At 39.8% G+C, this 16865-nt stretch overlaps 1 protein-coding gene across 3 annotated transcripts in view; it reads left to right on the plus strand.

The window, feature by feature from the left end:
• Positions 1–16865, plus strand: part of XRN2 (5'-3' exoribonuclease 2) — a 62796-nt gene that overhangs the window by 32742 nt on the left and 13189 nt on the right. For all 3 annotated transcript variants that reach the window (XM_070381173.1, XM_070381174.1, XM_070381175.1), the window contains 7 exons: positions 5237–5320; positions 6403–6500; positions 7086–7165; positions 7737–7793; positions 12719–12787; positions 12887–13018; positions 14837–14967. In XM_070381173.1, coding sequence (XP_070237274.1) covers positions 5237–5320; positions 6403–6500; positions 7086–7165; positions 7737–7793; positions 12719–12787; positions 12887–13018; positions 14837–14967 — 651 coding nt within the window. The remainder of the gene's footprint in view (positions 1–5236; positions 5321–6402; positions 6501–7085; positions 7166–7736; positions 7794–12718; positions 12788–12886; positions 13019–14836; positions 14968–16865) is intronic.

The raw sequence follows: 16865 nt of genomic DNA on the forward strand, positions 1-16865 counted from the left end.
TACGCAGATGACACCACCCTTATGGCAGAAAGCGAAGAGGAGTTAAAGAGCCTCTTTAGTGAAGGAGGAGAGTGAAAAGTGAAATAGTGAAAAGAGAGTGAAAGTAAAAGGGGAGAGTGAAAAGGCTGGCTTAAAATTCAACATTCAGAAAATGAAGATCATAGCATCTGGTCCCATCACTTCATGGCAAATAGATGGGGAAACATTGGAAACAATGAGAGACTTTATTTTCTTGTGCTCCAGTGCTGGGCTACACCATCACTGTAGATGGTGACTACATGAAATTAAAAGACAGTTGCTCCTTGGAAGAAAAGCTATGACAAACCTAGACAGCATATTAAAAAGCAGAGACGTTACTTTGCCAACAAAGGTTTTTGCCAACAAAGGTCTTTGCCAACAAAAGTCAAAGCTATGGTTTTTCTACTAGTCACGAATGGATGTGAGAGTTGGACCGTAAAGAAAGCTGAGCACTGAAGAATTGATGCTTTTGAACTGTGGTATTGGAGAATACTCTTGAGAATCCCTTGGACTGCATGAAAATCAAACCAGTCGATCCTGAAGGAAATCAGTCCTGAATATTCATTGGAAGGACTGATGCTGAAGGCCACCTGATGCGAAGAACTGACTCATTGGGAAAGACCCTGATGCTGGGAAAGATTGAAGGCAGGAGGAGAAGGGGACGACAAGGGATGAGATGCTTGGATGGCATCATCTACTCAGTGGACATGAGTTTGAGCAAGCTTGGGAGTGGGTGATGAACCAGGAAGCCTGGTGTGCTGCAGTCCATGGGTCACAAAGAGTCAGACACAACTGAGTGACTGAACTGAACTGGACATGACTTACGGAATGAAAGAATTTTCTATGTTTTGCCATCCAAACTGGGATTAGCCATGATTAATGTAATTTTAATAGTCACATTATGATAAATAGTAAATCAGGTTGAGACAGATTAATCATTTTATCTTTCATCTCCTTTGAATTAACTAATGGAGCCTGGGACTTGGCTCCTGTTAGTCATTGATGCCTTATGAAGTTGCTTGGTGATGTATTAATAGAAACACAAGGGTATCCATGTGGAGATTTACTTACACTCTTTTGAAAAATATATTAGACATTTAGTTTAAATGTTTAACATTGATCATCACTTAAAGTTTATTATTTATCTATATATTACTTTCTCATTTCTTCTGTTCATGGACTTTGTAGAAGTAAGGGCAGTAAAAATTAGTATTAAATTTAAGGTGATAATTTAGCATTCAAAAAACGTGTAATAACAGAACACAAGAAAGTCTCAAACACAGTAAGCCAGCTGTTGTTTCCCATCAAAATCCCTTTCAACAAGTCATTTTAACCTCTCCTTCCACCATTATTGTTCTAAAATGATAAGTGTGTTTAGTACTACCATTTTTCACACCTTTTCCTTGATTATTCTCTGTGGTGCAGAAGACCAATAAAATAACTCAAAGAGAATTGTGGAACAAAGGGGAATAAGTAATAATTTACCAATTGAAATAATTATTTTATGAGATTTTAGAGTTGACTTACGCAGTAACTGGAATTTCGTATTAACTTGAAACAGAATGGTAGTGCGAAATGCAGCCCATTGCTTGGGGCTATGCAAGTGTAGTGCTCTGTGGGCATATTGTGTTACACATATGAATTGGGATTTAGGTTGCTTTTGAAGATGCTTTGTGGAGGAGTAACAGGGAGAGGAGACAGGAGAATAGGAAGTAGTAAATAAAAATATGAGTGTATTTATGTGAGTGTGTGTTAAATGAGTAAGTAAATACATACACATGCAGACAACCTGCTATTACTGTAGTATAAATTACCCAGAGGAAAGGTCAGGCAGTGTGCATTAGTTACAGCTTCTCCACATCCTTACTGATAGTAGCTTTCTGTTCCCTTTGATAGTAGCCATCTGGATGGGTGTGAAACGGTGTCTCATTGTGGTTTTTATTTTCATTTTCCTAGTGATTAGTGTTATTGATCATTGTTTTCATGTGCTCATTAGCTATTCCTGTATCTTTTTTGGAAAATTGTCTGTTCAAGTCCTTGGCCCATTTTTGACTTGGGTTTTTGGTACTGTATGGTAGATGTCTTTTGTATGTTCCAGTCTCTAATCTTTTATCAAATAACATGATTTGCATATATTTTCTCCCATTCTGTGTGTTTTCTTTTTCCCTCTGTTGATAGTGTCCTCTGATGCACAGAAATTCTTAATTTTGGTGAAGTTCAGTTTTAGTTGGAGTGTTTTGTTGTTCCTGCCTTTACTTTTGGTGTCTTAAGAAATCACTGCCTGGCCCCGTGTCATTGAAGTTTCCTCTGTATGTTTTCTTCTAAAAGCTTGATAATTCTGGCTCTTTACATTTAGGACATTTGAGCCATTTTGAGTTAATTTTTGTACATGGTGTAATGTAAGGGTCCACCTTCTTTCTTTTGCGCGTGGATATCCATTTTCCCAGTGCTGGTTGCTGACAAGACTGCTTTTTTTTTTCCCACTCAGTGGCCTTGTGGGGGTTTATTCCTGGGCCGTCTGTTCTATTGGTCAGTAAGTCTGTCTGATGCCAGTACCGTATACTGTTTTAATTACTGTACCTTTGCAGTAAGTTTAGAAATCAGAAGATTGGAGTCCTCTAACTTATTTTTCTTTGTCAAGATTGTTTTGAGTCCCTTGAGAGTCCAAATGAATTTTAGGGTGGGTTTGCATGCGTGCATGCTCAGTCATGTCCGACTCTTTGGGACCCCCCCCTGGACTGTAGCCCGCCAGGCTCCCTCTGTCCATGGGATTCTCCTGGCAAGAACACTGGAGTAGGTTGCCTTCCTTCTCCAAGAGATCTTCCCAACCCAGGGATCGAACCCATTTCTGCATCAGCAGGCAGATTCTTTACCACTGCATCACCCGGGCAGTCCCAGCATGGGTTTAACTCAGACCTTTAATATTTTTATATCTTATATAAATATTTTCACTTAGTAGACTCTGTACCAAGAATATACCTTTCTTGAGGTAAAACTTACTACTATTAGGAGGTATAGTTTTTTTCTCCATACATGTGTTTAAAACTTACGGAAGGTAATGATAATACTTAGTTAAGTTCTTGCCTAAATTGAGTACATCTAGCATATTCAAAAGCAGAGGCATTACTTCGTCTAGTCAAGGCTATGGTTTTTCCTGTGGTCATGTAAGGATGTGAGAGTTGGACTGTGAAGAAGGCTGAGCGCTGAAGAATCGATGCTTTTGGACTGTGGTGTTGCAGAAGACTCTTGAGAGTCCCTTGGACTGCAAGGAAATCCAACCAGTCCATTCTGAAGGAGATCAGCCCTGGGATTTCTTTGGAAGGAATGATGCTGAAGCTGAAACTCCAGTACTTTAGCCACCTCATGTGAAGAGTTGACTCATTGGAAAAGACTCTGATGCTGGGAGGGATTGGGGGCAGGAGGAGAAGGGGACGACAGAGGATGAGATGGCTGGATGGCATCACTGACTCGATGGACGTGAGTCTGGGTGAACTCCGGGAGTTGGTGATGGACAGGGAGGCCTGGCGTGCTGCGATTCATGGGGTCGCAAAGAGTCGGACACGACTGAGCAACTGAACTGAAAATGATAGAAGATAAAACTTATCTGGGTATATTTCCAACATTTATTGACCATACAAATACTATATGTAATAATATAACAGATATTTCAAGTGTGTTTTTTATATGAACAGAGAATATAAGTTATTTGATCAGTGTCAGAAGTAAGACCAGAACCTGGAAAGTGTGACCACTGTTTTTACCTAAATACTACCACCATTTGGACTGCCTCTGGGCTATTGAGACGATTAAACGAGCCATTGGATATAAGTGCTCAGGAAAAAGTCACCACTGCTGTCGTTTTTACTATCATTTCATTCTCAAGCACCACCATCTTCATACCTGGGTGCAAAGTGTTCTTTTTTCCACTGGCCTGTAGGGCTTGTTTGTTACTTATTAACCATATTGCTGTCATTAGCACTGCAAATTGCTTACTCTTTGCTTCTGGAGTTGATATTGTAGGAAAGTCTCTCATAATTTGTTTAGATCCTGAATCTAGTAGGTAGAAAATGAAAGCCAGGTAGTGTTTTAGCTTTTCATGGTAATTTATGTGTATAGACTAACTAAACTCAAACAACTCTCGAGGTTTTTTCCATCTAAGTGTTTATCAGCTGTTTTGCCCTATGAAATTCACACTAGAACTTAGTTTCTTTTTAACTTAAAAAAAAATATATGTATTCTCCTTAGTAGGTAGTACACATTTCTTAACTTTGAAAATACGGCAGCTAAATCATTAATGACAACTTTGGAAACTTTCCACTTCTAATCATTTTAAAGGGAACAGTCATAAATGCAGCAGTTTTGAATGGCAGTTTCAAAACTGTTTAGCTTCATTTAGCATTTCTCTTTGCTATTTAAGTTTTTTATTTGGCAAAGATACTATTTATACTATAGGCAGCATAACTTTAGTTTAGTTTTAGTTCAGTCGCTCAGTCGTGTCCGACTTTCTTCAACCCCATGAATCGCAGCACGCCAGGCCTCCCTGTCCATCACCATCTCCCAGAGTTCACTCAAACTCACGTCCATAGCTTACTACGCTTCAGAAGCTTCATACGTTTTCTAGTAATGGATCCTGCATTTACTGGTGTGCTTCTTTGAAGATGATGCACACAGGTCTAGCTAAAACAATGACCTTAATTTTTAACACTCCAGAGGACAATTTTCAGCCTGAAAATTAACATCTCTTCTACCATCCCCAAGTTATTCAAGCAAACAAATCTCTAAAATTTTTGTGTAAGTTAATTATTAGGTTTTAAAATGTGATAGAACTTCTAAATACTTTTGTTGAATTATCTTGTTTTATAAAAGAATCCAACGTTCTAGAATGATGAATGGATAAACCCAAGCCCTTTGGGGAATTGACTAACTTGCCCAAGGCCATCTCATAAGGAAGATGAGAACAGGCTGCTATCTTAAGTGTTATTTTAACTTAAAATTTTTATTATCACAGAGTTAAGATCAAAGATGGTTTTCCATATGAGTCGTTTTAAGAATGGAAAATTGGAAGTTTTTTCCTTCTGCATTTGAATTTTGGCTATATAGTTCAATTCCAGGATGTTTTTATGTTTGTGGAAATACTCTACTAGAAATGTCCCCTTGGATCAGTTGCTATTTAGGTGACTCTCACACTTGGGCGCTTGGTGTGCTTTTGTGTCCCCAGGTGTGGCTCTGCTGCCATTTGTGGACGAGCGGCGACTGCGTGCTGCCCTGGAAGAGGTGTACCCAGACCTCACCCCTGAAGAGAGTAAGGCCGTGCCCACCGGGCAGCACAGTCTGTGACACAGGCTTCACGTTTGCTTATAGAATTAATTAGACCTTTTTTTTTCATTTGTCAAAGCTTTCATAAAGGAGGCACAAATCATTGATTTTACTTCTTTGTAACAAAAATTAGTTTCTTAAAATTAATACTATCTGTACATTGAGTAGTAATTTAATAGTAAATTAAATTGAAAGTTTTTAAGTTATAAATGTTTGATTTCCTCCATCTCCCTTCTTCCCTTCATCTTCCCCCACCTCCCAGATTATAATTTTGCTTGAAGGATAAGATGAGTTGTAGGCATTTACTCTCAGATTGTTAACTTGAAATGTTATTTTTCACAAGTGGGATTTTTGTCATTATACTGATAGTTAAAATATTAGGAAATTGCAAGGTTGGGTTCAACTGGAAAATTTAATGTAAGTGTACCAAACCTATAGAAATAATTTATCAGCCATCCTTTGGATAATTTTTGTTCTTAGATGATACAATTTGTATTTTCTTGGGGAATGTTCATATCTTATAAGAAATTGAGTTCTACATAAATAAAATCTTGCAATTCTATATGCAGGTATCTTTTAGTGACTTTTCCTAATAGTCATTGATTTTTAAAGTTTTTTTGAGATTAAATTTTTTTTTGATAATAATTGATTTTTGAAACCTTATCTTCAAAGTTTTGTTTCTTCTGCAGAAGCACATCACCTAAATTTAGGCCTCTTCTTGTTATTTTCTCACAAACTCTATAATTAAGTTTTTAAAAAAGCATTCATTTATTTATTTGGCTTCGTAGGGTCTTGGTTGCATTATGTGGGATCTTTTGCTGTAGCGCGTGGGCCCTCTAGTTGTGGCGCTCAGGCTTAGTTCCCCTGCGGCCTCTGGGGATGCTGGTTCCCTGACCAGGGATCGAACCCGCACCCTGCACTGGCAACAACTGGATTCTTAACCACTGGTCCACCAGGGAAGTCCCTATAATAAAGCTTTAAAAATTTAGATGCATCTTCTAATTTTGGTCTCATAATAAAAACTGCTCTTGCGGATATAACTTTGGTCTTGTCCTGCATTCCCCCCAGCCAGAAGAAACAGTCTTGGAGGCGACGTCTTATTTGTTGGGAAACATCACCCACTGCATGACTTCATTTTAGAGCTGTACAAGACAGGTTCCACAGAGGTATGGTTTCTTTTCCATCATGATGCGTTGCTTGACAGTACATTCATTTGATTATTTAATCAGGAATGCATTTTTACAATTTTGGCCAAATATAAACCTAATTTACCATTCGGAGCATTTTTAAGTGTGTAATTTTGCGGCATTAACACCATTTACAAAGTTGTGAGTCTTCCTGATCGGAAACTCTGTACCTGCCAGACAGCATTAAACACTCCTCCGCATCCTTCCCTGCCCCCAGCCTCTCACAACCTCTGCTACATGCTGATTTTATGGAGTCGCCTAATTTTAACACCTCCCCTAGGTCACATCATACAGTATTTGTCCTCCCACTTCGTTTAGCAGAATTTTCAAGGTTTAGCCATCTTACGTCAGTGTTTCTTTCTTTTATGGCTGGATAATACTTCATTTGTGTATACACTACATTTCATTAGTCCACTCATCTGTTGATGGGAACTTGCATGGGTTCTACCTTTGGGGTGTTAAGAATGGTAGGCCTGTAACCACTGGTGAACAAACATGTTTGAGTTCCTGCTTCCCATTCTTTCACCTGTATAATCAGGACTGGGTTGTTTTTTTTCCCCACAGTCAGTGGATGTACCACCTGAACTGTGTCATGGGATCCAAGGGAAGTTTTCTTTGGATGAGGAAGCTGTTCTTCCAAATCAGTAAGCATCATTGTATATAATTGAGGGGGTGGGAGGATGTTTAGTTAGCATTTCTACTTTGTTGCCTAAATGTTTCATTTTCTAGAAATAATAAGAAAGTAGTGAGAAAACAAAACAACATAAAACCCTTGGACTCTTGGGGTCAGAGCCCACCTCTTGAGGCGATCCACAAGGTCAAAATTACTTTCATAATCTTATTAAAGTGTCAGGATGTTGTGTACCTTGTTGTGTACCTGTCTCTCAACTGTTTGGTGTTCCTTATTTATGAAATACCTGTTGTATTTTTCTATTCAGTTATCTGTTCCCCCACTGCCCCCTTTTTGGTTTATAGAATATAAAGAATTCTTATACCAGAATTCTTTACAAATTCTGATATAAGCCCTTGTTCATAATTGTTTTCTATTAGTGAAAATACAAACAGGGCCCTTTTTAAAAGTTACCTATGATTATATTGTTTTTATTGGTTTAGTGATTTCTCTCTCTCAAAGCCTAAGAAACATAGCAACATTTTGTTTCCACTTTTCCCAAAGGTTACAACTTACAAAGGGATGGTTCTTTTGTTTCTTTTTAGAGTAGTATGTTCTCCTATTCCTGTGTTAAAGGATCTGACACACAATGCTGTGATCAGGTAAGTTTCCCCAAATTTCTGACATTTGCCCAGAGTACAGCTCTGAACTTGCAAATAAGTGTAAGAAGACCTGTGATTCACAGGGATGGTAATTATTATTCCAGCAAGTCTTTGATATTTGGAGAGTCCCTGTGTTACAGACCTCCAAGTAGAGTAGAGCCTCTTGACTTTAAATTATGTATATTGTTAAGGTTACTGACTTAACAAGCTTACTTCTCTGCTTTCTGGTTTCCCCTAACAACCTCTAATTCTTCCTGGATTAGAGAGGTGGAAGATAGAAAGTAGGAGTTTCCAGGAGTTGTGTGCTATGTAGGTTCAAACAGACCTCTGCACCCTGGAGGCCCCATGGCCTCACGGTATTGTAACGTAATGTAAACTGTATTTATGTTCGTGGCCCTGTAGAGTTCAGAAACAGAGCTGTCAATATACTTTATTTTGGTTAAGATGAGATAGAAGGAATTTGTGGAATATTTTTTTTATCAACAGTTACAAACTTTTAAAGGGCTAATTTCTGCTCTGTGGAAAACTCATACTTCATTTCCTCAATGGTGACAGCATTTTCTGCCAAGTATGTAAAATATAATACGGCTCTTTAGAATAAAAATCAGCAAACTTACTACGCATCTGTGTAACTGTTGTATGAATTCCTAATCTTGATGGCAAGGTTTATGTTGTTGTTTCCCTCCCTCTTTAGATGAGAACAGGGCAAATGTTCAAGTAACTCGAGGATTTTGTAAAAGCTGTTCCTGAATACTGTTTTCCCACATGTTATTATTTCTCTCACTCTCGGGGACTATTTTGGATTTTATTTAGATTTCTCATTGTGAAGTATACGCATGTTTATTTTCCTATCTTTAATGGATTTAGATAGCAGCTGCCATTCTAGGAGGGCTTTCACTTATAGAAATCCTTTGTGAATTTGAAAAATCTTGCTAGATTAATTGTCTTCATCTCTCACCACCCCCATTCTTAAATTTCCGGTGGATCATTTTTTAAATTAATTTGTATTGGCATATGGTTGCTTTACCCTTTATCTTTACCCACAGTTTTTGTTTATCTTGGCGTATAATCTGCCCTGGCTCTTTGTCTTTTGGCTCTTTTGTTAAAGGCGGGATTCAGAATCATAAGCTAGATTCCTGTGTCCGCCACAAACAGTCTGATTCCGGCAGAGCCAGTGTGGACTCTGTGTTTAACCCCTGGGTCCCTGGCTTGCAGCAGCCCTTCAGGCCGGTTACTGCCACCAGTCCTCTCCGGATTGGCACGTTTGCTGTGCTCCTTAGTTTCTCAGTGTGTTTCAAGGGTCTTCCTTCACAGCCCCCTAGAAATAGTGAGTTCTACTTAACTTTCTAATTAGGACAGAGACTTGCCCAAGTAAGAGTTCCAGAGTTGACAAATCCTGGAGTTTTGTTTGTATAATTATGATGGTGATGGTGATTTCTGAGCCTGAAATTTCCTTTGGTGTTATTTGGTATCCATTGTTTTCACAAGATTATTAAATTTATAAAAGAAATCTCAAATTCAGCTGGATATTCAGGTGTATATTGAATGTAACTTCATAATAAAATTGAGTTTATTTCCTGGAGATGCCTGAAAGACCAAAAGTAACTCTTTTCTTATGAGGTCATTTTCAGTCTTTTCTCTGAGGGGTCATGCTGAGACCGATGCAGTTTACTTTAGCTTTTTGGGTGTTTGTTTCAGGGCTTCTTCTGTATCTCAGTGTTGTTCTTGCTTTACAAACAAAAAACCTGAACATGCAGCCTCCAGTGCCCCCTGCCAGTTATTCCTGTCTACGTTGACTCCTGGCATTTCCCCCTTCTCTGTTTGCGCTCATCTGGTGTTGGAGTCCATATTTGAGAAATTGTCTCCTTGAGTCCACTTTAGTGGACTTTCCCTCACCTCCTGTTCCCATCACATTAGGTCTTACCTGTGTTGTTGAGGAAATATATTTTAGAAGTTATTGAAGTGTCTTAAATTCATGGAAGGACTCTTAGAGAATACAGTCAACTGTATTTCTTTCAATTTCTGATTCCATAAATCTTTCCACATAGTAGTAGTTTAACTGTGAGTAGAGCTGAGCCGTCTCCCAGAATTTCTCTCGTCCCTTTCTTCCTCCACCATTGTAACTTGCTTGGGCCTGGTACTTTTACAGTAGCTCTTCGTTAACTGTAAACATATAAAACTTCTGTTTGATTCTCAGTTTTCTTCCCATCTGGAGGAGCAGGTGCCACCCTCTGTGTCACCCGGGCTCCGTGTCCACACTGGCTGCTGTGTCCTTCACCCACGCACACCTCCTTGCCCATCTCTCCACCTTTCTCTCACCTCTTGTTCCCCTCTTGCCCAGACTTAGGAACTTCAACTTCTTATGGTATATGACTCTGTGTACTGATACCACTGCTCTGGAACCGTCTTTCTTTCCAGTTATTTCTCACATCTGGCTTTTCCCAGTGAGCCTATTTGTATTTTCTTCTCCTGGATTACTGTAGTGCTCTCCCAGCTGATTTTTTTCCCAAATCCCACCTACCTTCCCACTGAATCTTCTCTCATCTTTCTTAACCATGGCCACTCCTTGGAGACCTTTGGTTCCTGCCATAGTTTGGTGGAGCCGTGCTCTGTATCTGGGTCCCCACAGCTCCGCAGGGACGCCTCCTCCTTGCTCTCCAGATTGGTCCCTCCGTGAAGACCCCCTACGTCACATACGCGTGCATTTAGCCCACACTCACAAGGTCCTATGTGGAAGGCAAGTGACAGGCTTTGATAGCATCTTTCTTGTGCCTGTTGTGGCCTTTTCCACTTTCTTCCTTACTAAACTGTTACACTTTTCCAGTCTATCTCTCTTGTTAGAAGAGGAGGCAGGCCCCATGGTTGGGTACTGTTTGTGCCTCTGCGCCCACCATGAGACCATGTATACAGCAGGCATGCTGAAAATTTGTCCGGTAAACTGCTGAAAAGGCTGCTGACACTAAGAGAACTGCTCTGAGATCCTTTAGTTGCAGGCCTTGCTTTATTACCAATTTTCTCTGTTTACTTTGTGTCTAGAAAGCCCCAACAAATCCACATACCTACCTACCACCTTGTCTCTCACCCTCTTAAACCTTTCACATTGCCTAGTATGCCTGGCCTTGCCTTAAGCCACCTGGAGTAGAGAACATCTGAGATAAAAACAGTCATGGTGAAGAGTGAGTTTATAAGAGGAACAGATTGAGTCAATGAAGTGCTGTTTAGCTGTTCTTGAGCTTATAGCATCTTTATTATAAATGGAACCATTGTTTTGTACTTAAAATATACAGTTAACAAAAATTTCTCTATAACAGATGGGCCCTAATTATTTTAAGTGGCATTATTTGAAGAGAAAAAAAGTTAGCTATCTAAAATGTCAACCAGTTCAATAAAACCCCTTTTCACTGATTGCAACTGTAATCTGTAATCTTCAGAGGATCTTTGGAGAATATAAAAAAGCACAGAGAAGGAAAGGAAATGGCTGGAAATGGTTGTGTGTACAAATAACCTTCTGGTGAACGTGTGTCTAGTCTGTTGCCTGTATTTCCCCCTTGTCATTAAGTATTTTGTTAAATTTTAAGAAATGCCAATTGAGGATACCATTTGTATTTATTTATTATTTTTAAAAAATTGAAAATTTATTTTTGGCTGCCCTGGGTCTTTCTTGCTGCATGTGGGCTTTCTCTAGTTGTGCTGAGCAGCGGCTGCTCTCTGGTTTAGCTGCACAGGCATCTCATTGAGGTGGCTTCTCTTGCTGCAGAGCACAGGCTTTAGGGCGTGTGGGCTCAGCAGTTGTGGTGCACAGGCTTAGTTGCCTCTGACATGTGGGGTCTTCCTGGACCAGGGATGGAACCCACATCCCCAGCATTGGCAGACAGATTCTTAACCACTGGACCACCAGGGAAGTCTCTGAGGATACCATTTTTAGAAAGAACCATAGTTTCTTTAACCAGTCCACTGTTCGCCCATATACTTAGGTTTTACAGTTTTTCAGCATTATGAATCCTGATGTTACGAGCATCCTTAGATATAAACTAGGTGCATATCCAGAGTCCTAGAAGAGACATTGCTTTGTCAGAAGGAAGACTTGGGTGCTTTGGGTGAGACACACACACACAGACACAGACACACACACCCCCCCCACACTCAAAAAGGCAGTTTGGCCCAACTTATTAAAAGTCTGTATATTCAGCCATCACATCGTTTCAAGTTGTGACTGTTTACATTCTCACAGAAACACATTAGTCGAGCAGGATATGGGGCTTCCAACAGGGAGGCTTTGTGTTTTTTCCCCTGTGGATTATCTGTTCATTGTTTTTGATTTTGCAAATGTTTCTACTGTTTCTTGTAACAAGCTCTGATCTTGAAGATGTTCGAGGGAGGGTCTTTGCCATGGACTGAACAAAAGGAAAGGTGGTTTTTATTTTTGTTGTTGCAAACCTCTTGTACCAGTGTTTGGTATCATACCGGAGTTTCTCAAGAGTTGGGCTGTGTCTGTTGTTCTTTCTCTGCAATCACCTACAATTAGGTGGAGCATGACTTTACATATAAAGTTACATGAGGGCCATCCTGGGGATTAGTGGCAGTTTGGTGAGACAGATGTATAGCCATTTGGCAGTTTGGCAGAATCTGCTGACTCAGATAATTTTGGGAGAAGACTTCTGAATTGTAGTCATTCTGTTTAAAGAGCCACAGTATCTAGTTCCCTGGTGGTTTAGTGGTTAGGATTCCAGACTTTTACTGCTATGGCTCGAGTTCAGTCCCTGGATGGGGAACAGAGATCTGCAAGCCATGCAGAACAGCCAAAAAAAAGAAAAATAAAAAAACTTTAAAAATAGAACCAAGGTCACAAGTACCTGAATTTACATGGTAGTAGTGAAGCAGGCTAATTTAGTGAAATCATTAAATTGTTTCTTGTTATCTTCTAGTATCAATTTTAAAGACCCACAGTTTGCTGAAGATTACATTTTTAAAGCTGTCATGCTTCCGGGAGCAAGGTAACAACTGTACAAGTTAGAAAATATAAACTCTTAAAGTTTATTTTGTGTAAGTGAAGTCCATCCCTGTAACTAAATATTGTATTTTCAAATGGTTAGAAAACCCGCACCGGTCCTGAAACCTAGTGACTGGGAGAAATCCAGCAACGGACGGCAGTGGAAGCCCCAGCTTGGCTTTAACCGGGACCGGCGGCCTGTCCACCTGGATCCTGCAGCCTTCAGGGCTTTGGGGTGAGTGGTAGGTTTTTCTGTCTGTGTATTTTGATTGTTCGGAATCGTCCATGGAGCATTTTCAGCACTTACACCACAGATATTCGAGATCATTAAATATAACTGTTCTGCAGCTATTTTAATGACTTTGATGCTTTTCTGCTTTTCTTCATTTTTTAAATTCAATTCTGTGTCTTTGGTTTATCTATTGTTTTGTGTTGCCTGAGAATTCCATTATTTTCTCTCAAGAGATCTTGCTGTCTCTGACCGTTATTTCAAAAGAATGAAACATGCTCTTTACTCTCAAGAGAGTTGTGACTGAGTTAACCTCTGGGTGTCACAGTCCCTCTATGAGGAGCCGCCAGCTCCTGGGCTTGTGCCCGTGTGTTGAGGCCTCCGTGATGCCTGAGTGTATCTCCTGGCGTGTTAGTGAGGTCAAGCCTCTCAAAGTGTCTGCTGGCCTTTTGTATCTCCTCTGCTGTGAATTTGTTTTTTATTCTTTGCTTTCATTAGCTTCAAATTTTCTTTTTTCTTGGCTATAAAAGAGGGAGCTTTGAAGCAGAAACACATAAAGCTGAGATAAAAAGAGCAAAGTGCTAGGGCATGTATTAATGAGTTATCATCTGTGAATTGATGTTGGTAACTCATAAATAGATATTTCCAATTCATAGGAAAGCTTTAAGATTCAAAGTGGGCTTTAGGCAGTAGGTTACCATCAGTAGCATGTACTTTATGCGGTGACTAGTAAGGGACAGTGGCATCATGGGCTTTGAGTCCTGAGTGTCTGGATCAGACACTTTGTCTACCACTGGATATTCTTGTTAAAGTTACAGAACCTCTCTCTGCCTCTGTTTCCTGTGTGTGAAATGGAGGTTGTAATCACACCAGCCTCGTGAAGTTGTGGGGATTAACTGCTTGGGATAGTTTCTAAACCACTGTATAAATGTGAGGTATTCGGCAGGTTGCTTGAAAGTCTTCATTTAATAGTAAAAAAAAAAAAATGCAAGTCTAAAATACTCTCTAGATTTCTTTTTTGCATTATTTCAGCCACTTTGGAAAGCAACGTAGAAGTATCTCTAAGTAGGGTGTTAAGTTCTGAGGATCCTCTGAACTTTTGATTCAGATTCCTACTTCTTAGAATTTATCCTGAGAAAATATTTTAGAGGAGCCTAGTAATACACCCATGTCTCTAGGCATTGCTGTCTATACTACTAGTACTAAATAGTACTAAATGAGTGGACAGGTTTAGTAATGTATGAGACACTAACATGTAAGTATTCTGTAATACTTAATACACATTACACTTAGGAAGACTATGAAAGGTATATGGAAATGTTTGATGCAATAAACTGAAAATAGTAAAACATAGAGTAGCAGTATATATAGGTGAACCCTGAACGACTGTAGGATTAGGGACGCTCACTCACTGAACATCTGCAGCCATGGATTGTGTAGGACTCTGGTGTTTACTGTTGAAGACACTCCACGTATAAGTGGACCTGTGTTGTTCAAGGGTCAACTGTATAGTGACAGCCACAGCATAGGTCTTTGAGGGAAAAAGTAAATAGAATGCAGAAAAAGAGAAATAGACTGAAATGATTTTTTTGCATAAAGTACTAAATAGTTACATGATTATCAGGAAGCTTTGGTGTGACAAATGAACATTTGCTGTCTCCATTATCAGGTAACGTTTTGAACTTTGTTCATTATAAATCTTTCAACTTCGCGTTGTCTTGGTCAGGTCTAGTAGTGACGAGATGGCCCAGGATTTGTTTTATTATAATAGTGATGGGTGTGTCTGTGTCTAACTTGTTTTTTGGCTGGGGGGTCCTTTCACAGCCACGTTATGCCGAGAGGCTCCTCCGGAACTGGTGTCTACAGCAACGCTGCACCACCACCTGCAGCTTTCCAGGGGAACATGTACCGGCCACTCTTGCGAGGACAAGCCCAGATTCCAAAGCTCATGTCAAGTATGTTTCCCATAATGGGTTCTACCTCCTAGATTAAGTACTGCGACAAAGGGTGGTTTCTGATCTGCATTGCTAAAAGGGTGGACCTAACAGCATAATTGCCTTCATTTTAGTTCATATCCCCATTTAATGTTACGTTTGCGCTCCATGGCTGTGCTCAATTTTCTAGAAAATACAGGCCATGTACAGGCCATCTCAAAGCCACTTTTCTTCATGAAGACTTTGCATCTCCATTCCTGGTTGTCCGATTGCTTCCCAACCAGTCAGCCCCCGGGTGGCAGGGGAAGATACAGTGTGGCCAGGATGCTGACATTTTTGTTAAGTCCAAGTGTCATATCATTTAAATTTTCTTCTGAATGTTTCAAAGAAACATTAAATTTAGAAAAAGCAGGAGGGGTTACTCTATTGCAGAGAACCCTTAGAACTCTTTTAAAATCAAAGTTACACCTGTCAAAGAACCAGATTAAAGTAATGATTGTTGGGAAATATTTATGCCATGTATTTAGTATTATTTCATGCTAATTTATTTACAAGAGCATTTTTAACCTGAAGCCCTGTAAGAAAGGAGTTCTGACAGTCTCCTGCTCTCAGGGTTCTGTTTTCACTGTGTTCCGTCTGTCTGTATGTTTCTCTGTGAATCTTAATGATAGTGAATGGAGCGTTCTTGCCTCCATTGTAAAGTCTGTGGACTTGAACGGTTCTCTTCTGTTCAGTGAAGGAAGCACAGAGGGTGTGGCGTTTAATAGGCTGTGGAGAGCTCCTTGGTACGGTAGTTTCTTTAGCTACTTTCCCCCCAAAATTGAGCAAATAGTGTTTCTTAGCATTTCCATTTATGTCTGTATGTGGAGTATGTATCAGGATGTACCACATACAACTGAAGCATCTAATCAGTTTTAAAGAGCTGTCTGTGCCCCGGGAGCTCACCAGTGGGTGAGGGCACCTCCGGCGGCTAGTTAGAGCCCACTCTTCACTCACACGCTCCTCGTCAGTGCCTTTCTTCTGTGGCTCTTGGCTGTTTACTTCTATCTGCTGGTATCACGGCTTCCCAAGAGGAGAACAAAATAAGATGCAAATGCTAGACCCAGGTGTAATCCATCTATCACTGTGTCTTGGTTTAGTCAGTCATTCTCAAGACTACGGTTGTGATTGTGGGGAATTTTGGAGGTCAGTGTGTCGAGTAGAGAGTCTGAGGTTTGAGAAAACAAGTTTGAATAGCACAGGTGAAAGAAAGCACGGGCTCCGTGTTAAGCAGCTTCCTTCCATCATCGATCAGTGCATTCTGGGTTTGATGTCCTTGATGTATTTTTTTCAAATATACATCAAAGTGAATACAACCATGATGATAACAGGCTTTTTCATGGACCTCCAATAAACCATCTTTTATATCACCTGTGATATGCAACACACTTGGGAAGTATTACCCAGGTCAGTAGTTCTTAACAGGGCATCACAGACCCAAATGAGAATCTGTATAAGTGGGCCTGGTTCGAGTCCTGGTCAGGGAACTAGATCTCACATGTTGCAACTAAACATCCCACATACCCCAAAGAAGATGGAAGATCCCACATCCTGCCACAAAGACCTGGTGCAGCCAAAATAAGATAAATAAAATTTTTAAAATAAAAATTAAAAATAGGAAATAGGCTTTGTAGAGTAGGGATTCACTTTGAGCAAGAAACAGGTGGCCCTCCCTGCCTGGTGACTTATAAACATCATTTTCCAGTTGCTTGCTTGTATATATAGAGAGAGAGAGTTGATTTTTTAATATTGACTGACAGTGTCACTAAAATTCATTTACTCTGAAGTCTTGTCTGTATGTTCTTTTGGATTTTGCCCTTTTCATTCATGTCATCTGTGAGTAGTGATAGTTTTATGTATTCATTTTCTGATCTTAATGC

The sequence above is a fragment of the Bos mutus genome, chromosome 13 (genome assembly GCF_027580195.1).
Source record: "Bos mutus isolate GX-2022 chromosome 13, NWIPB_WYAK_1.1, whole genome shotgun sequence".
Lineage (NCBI taxonomy): Eukaryota > Metazoa > Chordata > Mammalia > Artiodactyla > Bovidae > Bos > Bos mutus.